The 18,040-nt window shown below is 36.7% G+C and overlaps 2 protein-coding genes across 8 annotated transcripts; one reads left to right on the forward strand and one right to left on the reverse strand.

Annotated features, from left to right (window-relative positions):
* Positions 1-4,709: 4,709 nt before the first annotated feature.
* On the forward strand, positions 4,710-10,057 carry LOC116124132 (nitrate regulatory gene2 protein). 7 transcript variants are annotated; one of them, XM_031409841.1, is made up of 6 exons: positions 4,710-4,818; positions 5,615-6,436; positions 7,012-7,196; positions 7,641-7,864; positions 8,473-8,800; positions 9,218-10,057. In XM_031409841.1, exons 2-6 carry the CDS (start codon positions 5,662-5,664, stop codon positions 9,665-9,667), a joined length of 1,962 nt encoding a protein of 653 aa, XP_031265701.1. In that variant the 5' UTR covers positions 4,710-4,818; positions 5,615-5,661; the 3' UTR covers positions 9,668-10,057. The 7 variants fall into 7 exon arrangements, with proteins under 7 accessions (XP_031265701.1, XP_031265702.1, XP_031265708.1 ...); XM_031409842.1 differs by lacking the exon at positions 4,710-4,818 and adding an exon at positions 4,837-5,204; XM_031409848.1 differs by lacking the exon at positions 4,710-4,818 and adding an exon at positions 5,234-5,254.
* A 406-nt stretch (positions 10,058-10,463) lies between these two features.
* Positions 10,464-16,109, reverse strand: LOC116124133 (ABC transporter C family member 2-like). The gene is given in 13 exon segments (XM_031409850.1): positions 10,464-10,592; positions 11,266-11,680; positions 11,781-12,026; positions 12,154-12,275; positions 12,395-13,151; positions 13,643-13,917; positions 13,920-13,965; positions 14,065-14,245; positions 14,365-14,575; positions 14,654-14,915; positions 15,001-15,099; positions 15,239-15,439; positions 15,939-16,109. Coding segments are annotated over 13 exon segments (3,069 nt in total). The 5' UTR covers positions 16,095-16,109; the 3' UTR covers positions 10,464-10,494.
* Positions 16,110-18,040: the final 1,931 nt, after the last annotated feature.

Here is an 18,040-nt window from a genome sequence, read left to right on the forward strand (position 1 = left end):
TTCCACCAAAAATGAACCAAACTCTATGACTTTCCTTGGAAATTGATTGAAGAAATTTGAGAGAATTTGGGTGGAGAGTGGCGTGAATGGAAGGAAAAGTGGCTAGGATCTCATTCTTGCATCCTTAATATAACATAATAATACTGCTAGATTCCCATTTTACCCTTGCACTTTCTATAAAATTCCATCTATGTCCTTTAGTCAATTACAATAATGTCCTCACTTCCATTGCATTCTCCATGTAATTCTACTTCTTTTCACTCCCCACACTTTCAACTAATTATGAGTGGAATGACCATTTTGCCCTTAAGCAAGTTTTCCAGAATTTTCTCAAACATTCCAGAGAGTTCTTTGCCCTGGAGAAGTTTGTATTTTTTGCCATGAATTTGGGCAAAAAGTTCATTGCCGCGGCGAAGAGTGAAAATGCCAACTTCAATGCTTTCACCTTGGAATGAGTAATACAAAGGGCATTAAAACATAAAGAGAGATACATACCTCGATGTGGGTGTTACATCACTTGCGCACGGCTGGCCATATTCGATCGGTTGTACGCCATTATGGCAACTTTTGGTAGCCTCCGGCGGCGGCTGGCAGTGGTGGCCAAATCTGGGTACAACAAAATTTCGTGGCATTTCTATAAATAATGACAATAACAAGGGCAATGTCATCCGGAAAATTTAAAAAGTGAGGACAAAAGGGTCTGCATGAGTGAATTAGATGTTTTGTAAATATTAACAAATATAAGATTAATTTGGACTAAATGCTCAACTGTTTAGGGGCAACAGGGGACACAAAATTAGATTACCTGGGAAAAGTTTTAATAACTAGGGAAGCTAAGGGTATTTCTTAGTAAGGGTTTTTTGTTAGGCGACGGTGAAGATGTTTTCAATCTGGTGTTTATTCTGTGTGCACAATTATTTAGTTCTTTTGGAAGAAATAAGGCAAAAATAATCCATTACAAATTGAAAAGCAAGGAATGCAACCTGGATTGTAAGTGACACAAACAAAATCTGTAAAAAGTTAATATCATCAAGTGTACACTGAGTATAGAGGATTTATAAATTCATTTGCATAAGTTGAATTGCAAGATTGTGTTAGACAGTGCTAATCCAGGTGATTGATATTTTTGGTTATTTCCATCAGGTTCAGTCTACCAATTGGCAGATGAATGCAGAAATATCCATAATTTGGACATCAAGGGTATGTTTGTTTTAGTATTTTGGATAGTATTTTTGCAAAAATAAGAGTTGGGTGATAATAACGAGGTAACATTTAAAAATTATAAAAACACCCCCTAGGTTTGTTAATTTACTAAACACCCCTGTAATAAAAACATTAAAAATTATAAAAACACCCCCACCCACCCATTAAATACCGGTACCCGACCACCACCGTCGGAGGATGGCCAGCTTGATCTAGCCGGTTGTACGCCGAGATGGCATTTTCTAACCAGATTTACCGTGGATTTGATCGGAAAAGACCATATCTACTGCTAGATCTGGCTGCGTTTGGTCGTCAACGACGGCCAAAGATATGGCCATCATTGATGGTCAATGATAGCCATATCTTGCCATCGTTGACGACTAGTTACGACCAAATATTTGGTCTTTTTTTGCCAGATCCACGTTGGATTTGGTCGAAAAAGGCTATATTGGTGTAGTATTGGCTAGATCCAATCGGTAGTGTATCATTATACCAGATTTTGACCACCATCCGACGGTAGTGGCCAGAATCTGGCAAATATAGGTGGATAGGGGTGTTTTTATTAATTTTTAAATTTTTTTTAAAGTGTTTAGTTAAATTAACAAATTTAGAGGTTTAAAAATAATAAAATAAAATAAAATAGAATTTTCAGAATAGAAAAATAAGTGGGTACTTTTAGAATTATAAGAATAAGGTAGTGTAAAAATATTAAAGCGCACGGAGATATTTCTTGCAAAACGTTATTGACAAATGTTGACACTTGTTACGAATTTTACCAAATAAAAAAAATGAAAGGTAATGAGATGTCCTGAAAAAGAANTGCGCAAAGTATGAATGAGACGTCCAAAAAGAGATCCTCTAATTTGGGTGAAAATTCAACTTATATATTGTTATAATAGCAAACTTGTAAATAAAGTTAACTTTAAGGGGGCATTTGGATCATATAATGTTTTATTATAGGGGGATATAACATTAAGGGAAAGATAGATCACCTTGAAGATTACTAAGAATGTTTAGGAAATGTGTTTGGTTGGTTTGAATAAATTGGTGACTAATATGTTTTGTTGGGAAGATAAATGGGTGGGTATGTAATATAGATTACTAAATTGCCCTCATTTTTAAATATTAATATAATATTATTATTTTTATTATTTTTTGAATAATTCTTTTAACCCCATACTTTTCAGATTTAGCAAAAACACCCGAGCAACCAAAAATGTTTTAAACTTAACAAAAACACCCACCCCAAGCCATTGCCGACAGCTAGCTACCATTACCGACAATGCCATAGATCTGGCTGTTTCACGGCCAAAGACCTGACCGTTTCCGACCATGGATCTGTGATCCATAGTTGGACAAGGCCCCACCAGCGCACGACTAGCCATATCCGACTGGTTGTATGCCATTATGACAACTGTCGGTAGCCTCCAGCGGCGGTCGACAGCAATTGGCAATGGTGGCCAGATCTGGGTACAACAACATTTCGTGACATTTCTATAAATAATGATAGCCATATCTTGGCCGTTTGCGCCATTATACCAGATTCCGACCACCTTCTGATGGTGGTGGTTGGAATCTGACAAATGTGGGTGGGTGGGGGTATTTTTATTAATTTTTAAACTTTTTTTTGGAGGTGTTTAGTTAAATTAATAAATTTAGGGGTTTAAAAGTAATAAAATAAAATAAAATAGAATTTTTAAATATGTATTTTCATAATTATAGAAATAAGATAGTGTAAAAATATTAAAACAAAGGCAGATATTTCTTGCAAAACGTTATTGACAAAATGTTGACACTTGTTACAAATTTACCAAATAAAAAAATGAAAGGTAATGAGATGTCCTGAAAAAGAAGAAAAGTGGTAATTATGGGTAGAAACATGCTTTTAATTAAAGTGCTTTTAGAAAGCTAAAAAGAAGAAGAAGAAAGTTTGGACAGATAGATAAATGAGCTGAGCTGAAACTGAAATTGATTTGGTCTTTTGAAATTGGATTTTCTTTTGTTGTTGACATGACAATTCCTTTTCTCTTCTTGCCACCTCCCACACGCCACAACAAATGCCCATTTTGTTTTTCTTTTCGACATTCAATATTTGTATTTCTATATTACTTGCAGATTTTCCATGATCAAGTTTTTATTTTTCAAACTATAAGACGCAATATCTCACTCTTTTATGTAATATGCAATTCATATTATGTTTTGACTTTAGAAATGATACTAATTTTAGTACTTATTCTAATGAATATGTAATTCATATCAATTTAGTTTTTTGACTTAAAATAGTGATACAAATTTTTATTGTTAACTGTCTCTAGGTAATTGAGTGGTTCAATAGAGACTTTTGGATGTATTACTTAAGAAATTATGACTTCAAGTCCTTCTTTAGGTGTTAATAGAAGTAGCCACTGAAACTTTTATCCAATCGATAATTTTAAGGTCTCTAAAGATTAGTTAAGGTGCATATATGTTGGCCCAATCATCCCGACAAAAAATATTGAGATAAGCAAAAGAATTTGATTTGTTACGTTTAGTTCCAAAATATAAATGTGTTTGTTTGTGGGGTCTTTTAAAAGCTAAAAGATAAGGAGAGGAGACATCATATATGAGTTTTGATTTTCTGAAAGTGGGGGGAAGTTTGCAGAAATTCAAAAGTAAAATAAAGTAAAATTATGATAGTGATAGATAATATCTAATCTCATGTTGACTCAAAATCTCCAATAAAATGCTTTGCCTTCATTCATAAGTTGGAGAATGTTTGTCATGATGCATGCTAACTTGCGCATCTAACCAATGCTAAACTAAGCCCAGTAATAAAACACAAATTACACAAAGTCTAAAAAATAAAAAGTGGTACACGCGTAAAGTGTATATATATATATATATATATATATATATATATCAATGACACTTTTTTTTTTTAACATTTCCCCCCTAATATTTAAAAAGAAAAAAGAAAAATGAGTGCCGTTTTATTCTATTATTATTTATTTTATGCATATGTTAATTTTTGGTTATGTTTTGGCCTTTTTGGAATACATACTAAGATAATTTTAATTTTAATTATATTTTATAAAATAAAGAATGTAAAGCAAGTGGTTAGACATAGACAAACATTATAAGCTAACTTTATAGCATTTAAGACAAATTAAGTGCTAGCTTGTAAAGTTGTTGCCTTTTTCTCACTCTCACCAACAAACAAACAAACTTCATCAAAAAGAATTAAACATTATTAATAATAAGAAATAATAACAATTTCGTCCCTGAAGTTTGGTGTAAAACCTTTGGTCCAGTAGAGTTTTTTTGATCTGTAAAATTTTGGTTTAAATAACAATTTCATCCCGAAGGTTGGCTAGCAAGAGGGAGCAAATTGTTTGTTATAGGGACTAATACGTTACCAAAAAATTCTACTGGGCTAAAGGAGAATTACAAATAGTTTGCTAGAATGCGCTGATTGTTCTTGAACTTTGGCCTTGGATGCTTCTATTACTATACTCCATTCCTCGGTTCTCGAGCTCTGACTATGACCCTTTTCCTCTCTGTAAAGCATTAATCAACATTATGGATTAGACAGTCAGAGAACCCTTAAAATCAATTGCAACCGATCTAAAACTCATGGTAATGTTTTTAGTTTTCTTTCTCTGTTGCAGAAGATTCTTTCTTTCCCTGTTAATGTTTTGAAACTCTCAACTTAACCAAGTTTTCAAGCCTCATTTACTTTCCCAGTTTCTGTGTCAGTACCATTGTCTTCTTGTCTTCTCAAAACCCTTTTTTTTTTTTTTTTTTTTTTAAGTCTTTGTCTTTCTTTCCTTGTTTGCTTGTGAGATACCAAGGTTTTGGAGGTGGGTTCTTTTTTGTCTTCTTCACAGACTACCCCATTCACGTTAAATATCCGGGAATGGGTGAGTTGTAAGTATGAAAATATAGTTTCAGGATGTGGGGTTTTGATATTTGGGTAAAATTGAGCTGTTTTGTTGAGTAAGCTTGAGAAATTTTGTGAAGAAGTAAACAAGAAAGCAAGCTCCTTTTGAGATGTCTGTTTTCAGCTCTGAGGGTATTTGTGCGTGTTTTGGATTATTTCAAATTTAGTGTTTTTTTTTTTGTTTTTTACTTGTTTTTAGTGTGCTTTAGTGAAATAATTTTTGTATATAAGGTGTTTGGATTGTTAAGAAAGTGAAAGAATTTAGTTTAAAATCTATAAAGTTTTGATGTGGAGGTGTTTAGTTAGTGTTGGCTTGAGTAGAAACTATGGTCTTTTGAACTGAGCGTAATCTGAGAATTTGGTCTTCGTTTTGGTGTATGTATGTAAGAGTTTAAGTCTTTTATTACTTTGGCTTTTTATTGATATAGTTGAATGTTTTGGTGTAAAAATTCTGAAAATTGATCCTGCATCTTGGCTTGTATTGTGTTGTAGTTTGAAGCTGAAGTGGATGGATTGCTGAAAATTTGTTTTGGTGAGAGATGGGTTGTGCTGCATCAAGCATTGATAAGGAAGAGAGAGTGCAAATATGCAGGCAGAGAAAGAGACTAATGAAACAGTTGCTAGGGCTTAGAGGAGAATTTGCTGATTCTCAGTTGGCTTATTTGAGGTCATTAAAGAACACTGGAGTAACCCTTAGGCAATTTACTGAATCAGAGTCACTAGAGATTGAAAATCTTCCTTATGGCAGTACATTGCGGGCCTCACCACCTCCTTCATTGCCTCCTTCCCCGCCCCCACCACCTCCGTATAGTCCTGACTCGAGGAATGTTGATGATAATCTAAAAGATGAAGTTATGCACGAAGAGGGCATAGAAATCAATGAAGATGGTGGCAGTACCCCGCCACTTCCTGTTCCCCGTTCATGGGAGTACTGGGATCCTTTTCCTTATTCTTCAACTCATGAGCAGTCAAGTAAGTGTGAAACAGTGGAACAATTTGATGAGGAAACTTGGGCAGAAACTAAAACGGACTTTGAGGAAGATGATCAGGAAGAGGAAGTTATTTCTAATACAGTCACTGAGAAGCCACCGCCTGCAGAACTTGTTGCTGATAACTTAACAATGACGAGCTTGTATACTAAAGACGCAGCTGATATGGCCATGGTACCATGGAGGAGGAAGACCTTGGATGGTATCATCAAGGAGTTAGACGATTATTTCCTGAAAGCGTGGGCGGGTGGAAAGGAAATAGCTGTTCTTATGGACATCAAGCACGGTGACACTTTTCTTCCACAGAATTTCAAAGAAAACAAGAGTAAATGCTCTCTCTTTATCAACTGAGCATTTATTTGATACACACATATTGCTGAATCTTTATATTTGGATGGCAGAAACTTGAAAATGGTGAAGTTTACCAAATAAACTTACCTTTATAGTATTTAGTTTGGCATTCAATGCACTCTATTCTTAGCTAGATATTGTGACAGAATTGGTTGTTTACAGTATATGTAAAAATGTATGGATCGGGATAGCCCAAAAAACAAGAACAAAAGCTAACTAAAGACAGATGACATTAAAAAAGTCCTTAAATCCACAAAAAACGCTAATTTATCATCTTATGGTTAATGTAGTATTGTTATTGCTATTAAAACTTTAATTTAAAATTCTGTAGCAATTAGCTGTGAAAGGTTTTCTTTTGTAAAATATTTTAGGACTGAGTGATTTATTATGCTGCAATTATCCACGCTACAATAATTTTGTACTGCTTACTGTTTTTGTTGTATGTATGTGGGTGTGTATTGCAAGTCAATTGTTGAGTTTATGATGATGGACTCTTGCAGTAGTTGTCAAAGTTCCTACTGGAAGTTATCATAACCATATGTTTGGCAGGGAAGAGGAGCAATTCCCCTAAGGTCTTTAGTTCATTGTCATGGAGCTGGTCTTCCAAGTCACTTCAATTTGCACAAGGTGCTTTTGGTATGTGTGGCTCTAGTGAACCATGCGGGCCTGGAGCTCATTGCATCACTCTTTCCAAACTATATGCTGCAGAGCAGAGACTTTACAAGGATGTAAAGGTGAGAATAATATTTGACTCATTATTAGGAACATCTGAGCATGAATTATCTTAAAGTGCGCTTCTTGAAAATATGATTTTCCCCTTGGACTGAGGTTTCATTGTTGCATCTTTTGATTTCATTAACTTAATGAGAAAACTGGCTTGCACTCCCCACCTTTCCGTCGAACATACTAATAGCAAGAGCTAAAAATTTTGTGTTGATGCCTTGATCTTTTGCTTGAAATTGTTTAGAGTGAGTCTGCCAATATCTGATATTCAAAGAAACGCTGGTTTAGCTTTTGTTCGGACCTTTGGTTCAATTTTTTAATCCTGCTTTCTTATCTCTTAAATAAAGTTTTCTTTGGTTTCCCACTAAGGGTTGGTTTGGTAGTGTAAATGATGGATACACGTTCAATTGTGCTTCATTTTCTGTTTCATTCTACTTGACCATCATATTATGTAGGAGGAAGAAATCACTAAATTAGAGCATGAAAAGAAATCCATGTTATTACAAAAACAAGAAGATGAAAACTACAACTGGATCAAGACTGAGAAAACTCGAGTGTGCGTTGAGAATTTGGGGACTGAAATAAGACGCCTGCAACATTCAGTAAGTGAGACGCGTTCATCAATATTGCAGATCATTGAAGAAGAGCTGTATCCTCAGCTGGTTGCGCTAATTTCAGGGTAACATTTGTAACACACTGATATCTATCATACTCTTGGTCAACTGGGATTGGCAATACATTGACATAGGGATGGATGCATTTATAGAACCCGCTACTTTAGTAATGGGTGCAATTTATTTTTATTTTTCTTTATAAAACTTTAGTAATGGGTACAATATTTTAATTTTAATTTAATATTTTTATACTTTTATCTAAATATATATTAGTTATTGTAATTGAAAGTTCTTTCAAATAATTAATAATCAGCAGGTACTTGGTAGTTTGAAAACCATATAACATTAAGTTCATTCCAAATTCATTTGTGTGAAATCATGAATAGTTTGGCTAATGACTTCCCTGCCTCCCAAAGAAATGGCTAACGATAAAGAAGTTTTGAATCACAGCATTGCAGCATTTAGATAAAAGAAGCATGCCAAAAGACCATTCATGTACTCACTAGGTATATCTCCACTGATATGCCAGTTTCGAGGTTAAACTCCCAAAAGGCTTTAGCTATTCTTTGACATTGGTGAAAGCTTAGTGTCTTTGACGTTGGCATGAACATCTTTTGTTTCTTTCAGAAAAGGAAAATCATTTATAATGGATATCTTGGTTGAAACGTTACAGACTGATGCATATGTGGAGAACGATGTATGAATGTCATCAAGCTCAGAAACGTATCTCTCAGCGATTAAGTCATTTAAATGATAATCAAAACAAGGACTTTACTACTGACTCCCATCTACAAGCCACAGCTCAGCTTGAAACGGAGGTCACTGCCTGGTACATCAGTTTCTGCAAACTTACGAAATCTCAACGAGAGTATGTGAGAACCCTGTGTAGGTGGATCCAACTCACTGCTTGCCTTGTGGATGATCAGCGGAGTTGTAACTCTTCTGCAATTCGTCGGCTCTGTGAAGATTGGCAACTTGTTTTTGACAAATTACCTGATAAGGTACTTTCTCGAGGACATTCTTTTGTTATTATTTTGTCACAAGTGTCGCTGCTTCTTCTTTCCATGGAAGTGATTTTGACAGCAATGAAAGGTATTTTTCTCGTAAAAGAGGGATAGAGAGAAATGGTACAGTTTTAAGATCTCTTGAGATAACGAGAAATGTAGGACGCAAATGTAGGACGCATTTTTAATTTTAATATGGAGCTGTTCCATCTTTCCATGTAGGAGTCTTCTACAAACCGTTACACGATTGTCTCATAAAATTTATGCTGTAAACATTATTTCTGTCTAAGATCTATATCTTATAATAACTGTAACTTTCATTTCAAAATTTTGGTGCACTCATCCTTGTAATCTCTAGTTTTCTCTGTTGGTACTGACTTGGGGTCGTAATTTTGTTGTATGATGTGCGTATAGGTGACCTCAGAAGCCATTAAGAGCTTTTTATCAGCCATCCAATTGATTTTCCGACAGCAGCTGGAAGAACGCAGTCTGCACAAAAAGTCTGATAGACTTGAGAAAAGGCTTCAGAAGGAGTTGAACTCTCTTGAGGAGATGGAGAAAAAGCTAGAAGGGAGCTTACCTGATGGAGTTGACCCCTCCAGTTTGAGCCCCAAGCATCCTTTCTCCCTCAAGAGTGCCAAAATTGAAGCTTTAAGGAAGCGAGTTCACACTGAAAAGACCAAATATCTGAACTCAGTCCAGGTTACCAAGGACATGATTACGAATAACCTGAAAACAAGCCTACCCTTTGTATTTGAGGCATTGATGGGATTCTCAAAGGATTCTGGTCGGGCATTTGAGGCCATTCACAGCCGCATCAATCAAGCAACTTGTTCGGATGCATCGGAAACCTCAACAATCTAAACTTGTTTGAATCACAAATGAAGCAGGTACAAAATTATCCAATCAATTAAAATTATGTTGCTTAAATTATCGGTGGCATTGGAGGATGTTGATCAAACTACAACAAAGTTTTGTTTATATTAGAAGATATTGGTCTGTTGATAGTATTAGAAGAATGATTTCGTGCTAATAGGAATATCTTTTGTTATGACCCTTCTCCCCTCCCACAAGCATGTGATTTTATCATTTTAGTTGATACCAAAAGGTGAGAATGTTAGCCCTCTTCCTCCCCCATTTAACTAAACAAATAGAGGAAAATATTGCTACAACCAAAAGCCTTATAGCATGGTCTAAAAAGCTACATTACAAAATTGAGAATAAGGATATGATTGTAAGAAGTTTTACTCTCAATATTTTGTTGATCATTACAATGCAAAGCCACATTCCAAGATAATGGGCATGACTAGCTAGTTTCTATGATTACAATTGCACAATTTAATTACTCTATACAATTGGACGTTTTATTCAATAGCATGGTTTAAAGCCAACTTGAATACCAGAAATTGGCAATGATACTTAACTTTCAATATTGTCCCAATCTAGAGGACTTTCTTCAAAATCATCCTCAAATTCTTGAAGCCTGTATTGACCCAACCTGCCCATCATAGCAAGACCTGAAAAAAGAAAAAAGAAAAATTTAATCAGGAGTANCACATTCCAAGATAATGGGCATGACTAGCTAGTTTCTATGATTACAATTGCACAATTTAATTACTCTATACAATTGGACGTTTTATTCAATAGCATGGTGTAAAGCCAACTTGAATACCAGAAATTGGCAATGATACTTAACTTTCAATATTGTCCCAATCTAGAGGACTTTCTTCAAAATCATCCTCAAATTCTTGAAGCCTGTATTGACCCAACCTGCCCATCATAGCAAGACCTGAAAAAAGAAAAAAGAAAAATTTAATCAGGAATAGCAGCCTAAAATAAAATTTATCAACCAAGTTCAACATTTCGCCAAAAGAATCTAATGGTATTAAGATTGTGCAAGTTTTCTGTTAGGATCTTACATTGGAAGAGAAAAAAGTGGACGTGTGGGTTATAAGGGCATGGACACCCTCTCTGAGTAAGCCGATTTTCCAAGAAGAGTTTTACCCAAACCCATGAAAAACTCATGGCTCAACTTAATTGTTTGAGTTGTTGGGGTGGAGTCCTATCAAATAGTATCAGAGTATGATCTTGCGCCCACGGAACGTAGCCTAAGTGGCAGGTTGACCTTAGCCTTGGGCTGCTACCTCGAGAAAGGGCATGGAAGCCTGAGGGAAAGGTGATCCGCATAGTCACCTACGGGGTAAAGAGGCCGAGGTGGATGTTGGTTGCGAAAGCATGGTGGAATGTTAGGATCCCACATTAGAAGGGAAAAGGGTGGACGTATGGGTTATAAGGGCTTGGGCACCCTCCATTGGCAAACGGGTTTTCCAAAGAGAGTTTTACCTAAGTCTACGAAAGACCCATGACCCAGGGCAATTGTTCGAATTGTTGGGGTGGGTTCTTATCATTTTCATGTTAGCTTATTATGGATTAAGTTGTGTGCTTGCAAGAGTATTGTGTACCTTCAACTATTCTATAGAGAGCTGACCACCATCCTTCTCTGGAAACTTGGTACTGCTGTAGAGACTCATCTATATCTTTATCATGCTTTCCTCCTATAACGCCTTGCAGTGTTATAACTGCATCTTTCGTTTTCTTGAGGATATCATTCTCGTCCGCGATATCCAGCCTTTGAAGGTCATTTTGAGAAGAAGTGAGACTAACAGCTAGAGCAAATTGTGCAGCAGCCGCCCAGCGAGAACAGGCCAGCCATCTCCTCTGCCCATCTTGCCTCTTGCTCACTTCTCTGCCTAACTTGTTTTCAAATACTATGCTTCGTAAATACTGAGCATTTGCCGGCCCTGTACTTTGAACCATCCTTGCAAATGCACTTTCCTCTGTTAATAGCAGCGCCGCTGGCGTATCATGCTCTAGAACCTGAAGGATAGGTCGCAAGTTCTTAACTAATGAATGAACACAAAACTAAATTAAACTCACACAATGATTTGTTATCTGAAATATGCCTCCAGGGATATACCTGGCCAGCATCGAGCACAAGTATGCGGTCACAGTCAATTATGGTGTTTAGTCTATGAGCAATGATCAACATTGAGCATGATCTGAATTCTTCACGGATGGTTCTCTGGATAAGAGCATCCGTTAGGACATCAACAGCTGCAGTTGCTTCGTCGAGAACAAGAATCTTGGATCGCCGCAGCAACGCTCGAGCAAGACTTAAGAGTTGCCTCTGTCCAACACTGAAATTCTCTCCTCCCTCTGAAACCTGGACATAAGTGAAATTGCATCTTGGTCAGCACTTACTTTCCTCATTTAAGAGATGATAAGTTAAACATTAGCTTTGGTTTCATAATTGCAAGATAAAATTTCAGGAAGAGAATTCACGTTCATACCTCAGCATCCAGACCAAAAGAATTCTTCCTGATGACATCTTTCAGATGTGCCCTTTCTAAGGCCTCCCAAAGATCAGCATCATTGTGCTCACTGAATGGATCAAGATTAAACCGTACAGTTCCTTGTGAAACAAACATGCACACCAATTAGAATGATACAATTTATTTGAAGAAATTTTTATTGCAAAACATCACAAAAACATCGAAAATAAAAAAAATGGAGATTAAAAACAGTAAATACCTGAGAAAAGAACCGGGGATTGTGGTATGATACTAAGAACCTTCCTCAAGTCAGTCAGTCCAAACTCAGCAAAATCACAATCATCAATCATAATTCTTCCTCTTTCAATTTCCACAATTCGAAATAAAGCATTAAGCATGCTGGATTTTCCTGCACCAGTTCTTCCAACAATTCCTACTTTCTCACTTGGGGAAACAGTAAACGACAAGCCATGCAAGACCGGAGGAAGTTCAGGCCTATAACGCAGAACAACTTCCTCAAACTTCATTGATCCTGATGAAGGCCAACCGGGTGGAGGGCGGTTGCTCTCAATCACATCTGGAGCTTCAGAAGGTAAATCTATATATGTTCCAACACGCTCGACAGAATTCAAACTATTTTCAGCTCTGCTTGCTTGTCTCAATACACCACTCAACAGATTGGTGATATTTAAAGTATAACTGAGAAGTAGACCCATTGTAGAAGCATATGCAGCTTGGTTCCCTGATTTTCCATTCTGCAGGACTGCAAATGTTGCTGTCAACCAAATCATGAGGCCTCCTAATGATTCCAACCTGATGGTAAGCCAACGGTTCGAACTAGTATTTGCAAGGGTGAATCTGATGTTATTATCCATCGACTTTCCATTAATGTAGGCCATCCTATCATATGCTTTATATGCTCGAATGCTCAACAAGCCATTTAGTGCTTCTCCAAATTGCGCATAAACAGGAGATCTGGTAATGGAATCTAAGCGTTTCACTTCGCGAGATGTACTCTGTAAATAGCAAATGGAGATGGTTATTGAAAGTCATAGAGTCAAGAGCTAGTTAGAAGAAACTATAAGCGCTGGAAAGCAAATTGTTATTTAGTAAAGAATGGGAACAGATTATGTTCCCCTGACGGATACTACAGATAAGATTGAGCTTATATGCATCCTCATATATAATTAAGCATGACATATCGACCACCATCCTCTTCCAGCATTGGAAGAAACTAAGAACTTATATAGACAACTAAAAACTATTGAATAGAGTTTGGTCTTGAAGACCATCCTTTTCCAGCATTGAAATTAAGTTCTTATGAAACAAGAATATCACCCTCATAGTTCTAGACAATTCGATGAAAACACGAATTCCAGTGTCCAACATAATGATTCCTAATAAATACAGGTTATTTATGATGGTTGAGAAAGGCAAAAAAAAAAATTAAAATTAAAATTAAAAAAAAAAATAAAAAAAAAATTAGATGAGAAGATAGTAAATTTACCTGATAATATAGATAAGCTGCATAAAACAAGATGAGAAGTGGCATTATGGCCCATAGTGATATTGTGCTCACAATGCCTATCAACACAAACGTTGAAAGGAGCTGCCACACTTGTCCCACAAACATATTCACAAAATTGGCAACATTGCGATCTATATCACCTAGATCTTTTGCAAACCTATTGATTACACGCCCAGTTGGATTGGTGTAAAAGAAAAGCATTGGAGCTCTTAGAATAGCATTTAGCATGCCATCATGCAGTCTTCTAGCTGCAGAAGACTTGAAATGATCAACCAATAAGAGTTCGCTAGCGTCACAATCACCTGAATCCATCAAAAGAGTATGTTTTAAAACCATGTAACAATTATGAATATTTTAATCTTTTCTCCTTTTCATTCTATTTTAATTAACTGCAGACACACCTGACCAAACCCAAGAAGTGCATAAATGAGAATATAGTATGTGGGATTATAGGTCTGTGAAGTGCTTTGATCTGTCCAAACACTTAACCAAGTGCTACTTGAAATTCGAAGAACTTCAGTCGATAAGTAGCATGTAAATAGTATCATAAGTACCCAAAGGCCTCCTAATGCATTTTTGTACCTGCATATAAGAATAATATATCAATACAAAAGATATCAGTTGAGTTTAGTATGTGGCTGATCAAAACTACTTAAAATTTTGAAGCAATTGAAGATAAAAAAAACAATGCCCTATGTTACCTCATCAAAACATTCCAACTGCCTATTCCTGTTTCCCGTTCTTCTTGCTTAATAAGAACAGATTTCCCTCCTTTCCCTTTCTTTGTGTTGCATGCATTTTTAGCATACTCCTCCTCAAGCACCCCATTAGCAGTTCGTTTAGAGGCTTCATGGTTAACATTTTTGGTGACATCATTTCCTTCCCAATCTTCTTCCGTTTCTTCCATTTTCCCTGCATTTTCCATCAGATTTTGGAATAGCTGGCCATGTTTGGAAAGCTCCTCAAACGTTCCCTCCTCTTTAATCATACCTTCAGAAACCAGAATAATTCTGTCCACTTGCGGAAGAAAATGTAGTTGGTTTGTAACAAGTATCCTTGTCTTTCCACGCAACTCTTCCTTGATGCAGCTGTTAAAAACCTGGTGACCAACATGCACATCTAGGGCACTTAAAGGGTCATCAAATACATATACATCCGAATTAGAATAGACAGCCCTGGCCATAGAAACTCTCTGCTTTTGCCCACCACTAATATTCACCCCTCTTTCCCCTATCTCTGTGAGGTCACGACCCTGAACAAATGAAGGTAAGATAATTATCTGGGCATTCTGGATTAAGAAAGTAGCTGCTAAGATATAAGTTTGTATGTGCACTTACAGGAAGTAAGTCAAGATCATGCTCCAATGCAGTCACATCAATAGCCTTCCAATATTTTGTGGAATCAAACTCAGACCCAAATAGAATGTTTTCGCGTAACTGAGATGACAATACTGAAGGTCAGAAGTGTGCATAGTGCAAAGAGATAAGTTTGAAATTCGCTAGAAAGCAAAAGAAGATTGAAACAAGTAGACAACTATAGAGTATCAATAGAGCATATATGAAATCTGTAACTTACAGTAGCATTGAAAATCCATGAAACTTGAGGAACATAGGCAACAGTTCCTCTCATAACAACATTTGCATCTGCCAAAGGAGGTAACTCCCCAAGCATTGCTGATATGAGTGAGGTCTTTCCTTCTCCAGTTCCACCAACAATTGCGACTAAGCTGCCAACCAGTATGTCTAAATTGATATCTGATAACGTGGGTTTCTGAGACTGAAAAAAATAAAAGAAAAGAAGAAAATTCAGACGCATGTACGAAAGGAGTAAATTTTGAGTATCCAGAGGACTACTGAAATCATTGAGTACACTAGAACTTCCATAATATCAAAGTAAAAGCATGGTGCCCTGAGTGATATATATTAGGCCTTGTCTCTATTAAGCAAGTTTTGTTGATCGGTTGAGCCAGGGTTTTATGGAGTTCCACATCAACCAAGTATTTTGATCTAATATCTTTTCATGTCTACAGATAAACTTTGATAGAACTTAAATATGTAGAACATGAGGGATATTACTTACTTCTCAGTGTAAAAAATTGATAATTTGATACAAATATTCAATCTTTAACTTGTAATGAATCGTGGTATCATCCGGAAAATACCACAAGTAAAATTATACACTAAAAGCAATCATTACCTGAGCTGCAAAAACATAAGCTGAAAAAACATATTAAACTTATCCTTGTAACTAGAGAAAAAAGGGTGCAGAAGTTTACCTTTGAGTCCCAAGAAAAGAATCCATTTTTAATCGATACAGCAGGAAGCCCTGGTTCAAGTGGTGGATTTGGCACTAGAATTCTCTCTTCAGCTAAAAGTAGTTCCTCTAGACGTTGTAACGATACATTAGCATTTACCACCTGAGAAATTACCATATCTATGTTTGAAAAATGGGAAAGTAAACCAGAGACAATTTGAGTGCTAGTGCAATAATATTGTATTCTTGCAGCCAAGTTAAGAGTGTTGGGTTTCTCCCATCCAAAGTTAAAACAATCTCATGTGATGTTTCTACCTAACTATTGGCAAGAATGTGTTGGTTTCAACAAATAATATAAGACAATATGTAAATGTGAAATAACACACGAAGTGCGGGTGTACAAGAGGCGTGGGAAGAAGCACCAGGAGATCAATAGTGTTAAAAGAAGCAACTAAAGTGTGAATTGAAGGTAGTGGGACAGGTGGCGAAAGATTACTGGGGGAGGGATAAATTCTGTTAGGAGAAGAAATGAATAAAGGGAGCAGCAGAGGAGTAAATAGGCATCGAGAGAGAAGTTAGGAAAAGGGGAGGTAGCTGGCCCTCGAAGTCCAGCATATCTGTTTCTATTATATTCTATTATTGGTTTCTCTTATTTTCATTGTTGGTTAATTAAATCCGATAGATCTTATATTTGAGATACTATCTAGATTGGTGTAATACTGAGTTATCAATGAAATACACCTCTTCTGTTATTCTAGAATTCTCGAGGTTGCAATGAATTGCTGTTTGTTTCTGTTATGAGCTATTGTGTGTGTGACTGACTAAGAAGTCTGGGTAGGTTCGCAACAAATTGGTATCAGAGCAGGTGTGTGTGGGTTATGGTAGCAACAAGAATTGAATCTAGGCTTGAAAATGTGGAACGGGAGGTGACAAAATTGGGCGTGGATATGGGGACGATTCGCGAATGCATGGTAGAGATACAGAGTTGGATGAGGAGAAAGGATGAAGAAGAAGCTGGACGTGGGGAACAGAATTCATCCAGAAACGTGAGAAATCAGGAAGGAGAAAATCAAAACAGAGCAAGTGGATCAGGCAGTTTGGGACAAAGTCAGAGTGAGTTGGGAGGAAGGAAACTGGAATTACCCATTTTCGTGGGTGAGGATCCTTATGTCAATAGAAGGCCATAAATTATGCCATAAATGCTGCATTGTTAATAGCTATTAATCTAGGCTGTATATACTCTCATTAATAGGAGAGGAGATTTAGCTTACCATGTTTAGCTTCCTAAAATCACTCTAGATTAGCATGTACAGATTTAAGTTTCCTTGTATAACTGGCAGTCTTGCCTATATAATGAAAGATCTTCTGAAAAGAAAGATAATTCAAACCATTTTGTTATGGATCAGAGCCATTCTCTAAGAAATCTCAGTCCTAGTTTTCTCAGCCATAGCCTTAGTATTTTGGAGAAGTCAGATAATGTTTGTGTCAGATTCACTGGCAAAAATTATGCTGCTTGGAGTTTCAATTGGAGACCTTTCTCAAGGGTAAACGCTGTGGGGACATAAGATGGCAGCAGCAACGGGGGATCTACTGCAGAAATGTCTGTGGCTGACAAGGCAGCTTGGGATGCCAAAGATAATCAAATCATGTCCTGGATTCTTGGGTCTATGGAGCCACATCTGATTCTTTCTCTGCGTCCTCATAGGTTTGCAAAGGCTATGTGGAATTATCTCAAGCAAGTCTAAAACAAGACAACAATGCTAGGCGCTTCCGCAGTTGAGTTGGCCATTGAACATACTCAAGGGGATCTATCAGTTCAAGACTACTACTCTGGTTTTCTGACGTTGTGGAATGACTATTCCGACCTTGTTACAACCAAGGTTCTGCAGAAGGATTGGAGGCAGTACAACTTGTACACAAACCAGCCAAAAAGACCAATTTCTAATGAAATTAGGCCTGATTTTGAATCTTCGTGCCTCTCTAGTTAATAGGATACTGTTCCAACTTTGGAGGCCTGTTTTGGAGAACTCTTGCGTGAGGAACAACGCCTCAATACTCAGAATATTATGGAGCAGTCTCGTGTTGCTTCTAATACGTCTCTGTTGCCTATGCTGCTCATGGCAA

The sequence above is a fragment of the Pistacia vera genome, unplaced genomic scaffold (assembly GCF_008641045.1).
Source record: "Pistacia vera cultivar Batoury unplaced genomic scaffold, PisVer_v2 Contig15, whole genome shotgun sequence".
In the NCBI taxonomy this organism is placed as follows: domain Eukaryota; kingdom Viridiplantae; phylum Streptophyta; class Magnoliopsida; order Sapindales; family Anacardiaceae; genus Pistacia; species Pistacia vera.

Bases quoted from the DNA above. Each gene is read 5' to 3' on its own strand.
- LOC116124132 (XM_031409841.1), top strand. From the start codon at position 5,662: ATGGGTTGTGCTGCATCAAGCATTGATAAGGAAGAGAGAGTGCAAATA. The intron at 7,865-8,472 runs GTAACATTTGTA...GAAACGTTACAG, and splicing joins CTGGTTGCGCTAATTTCAGG to ACTGATGCATATGTGGAGAA. The intron at 8,801-9,217 runs GTACTTTCTCGA...ATGTGCGTATAG, and splicing joins TTGACAAATTACCTGATAAG to GTGACCTCAGAAGCCATTAA.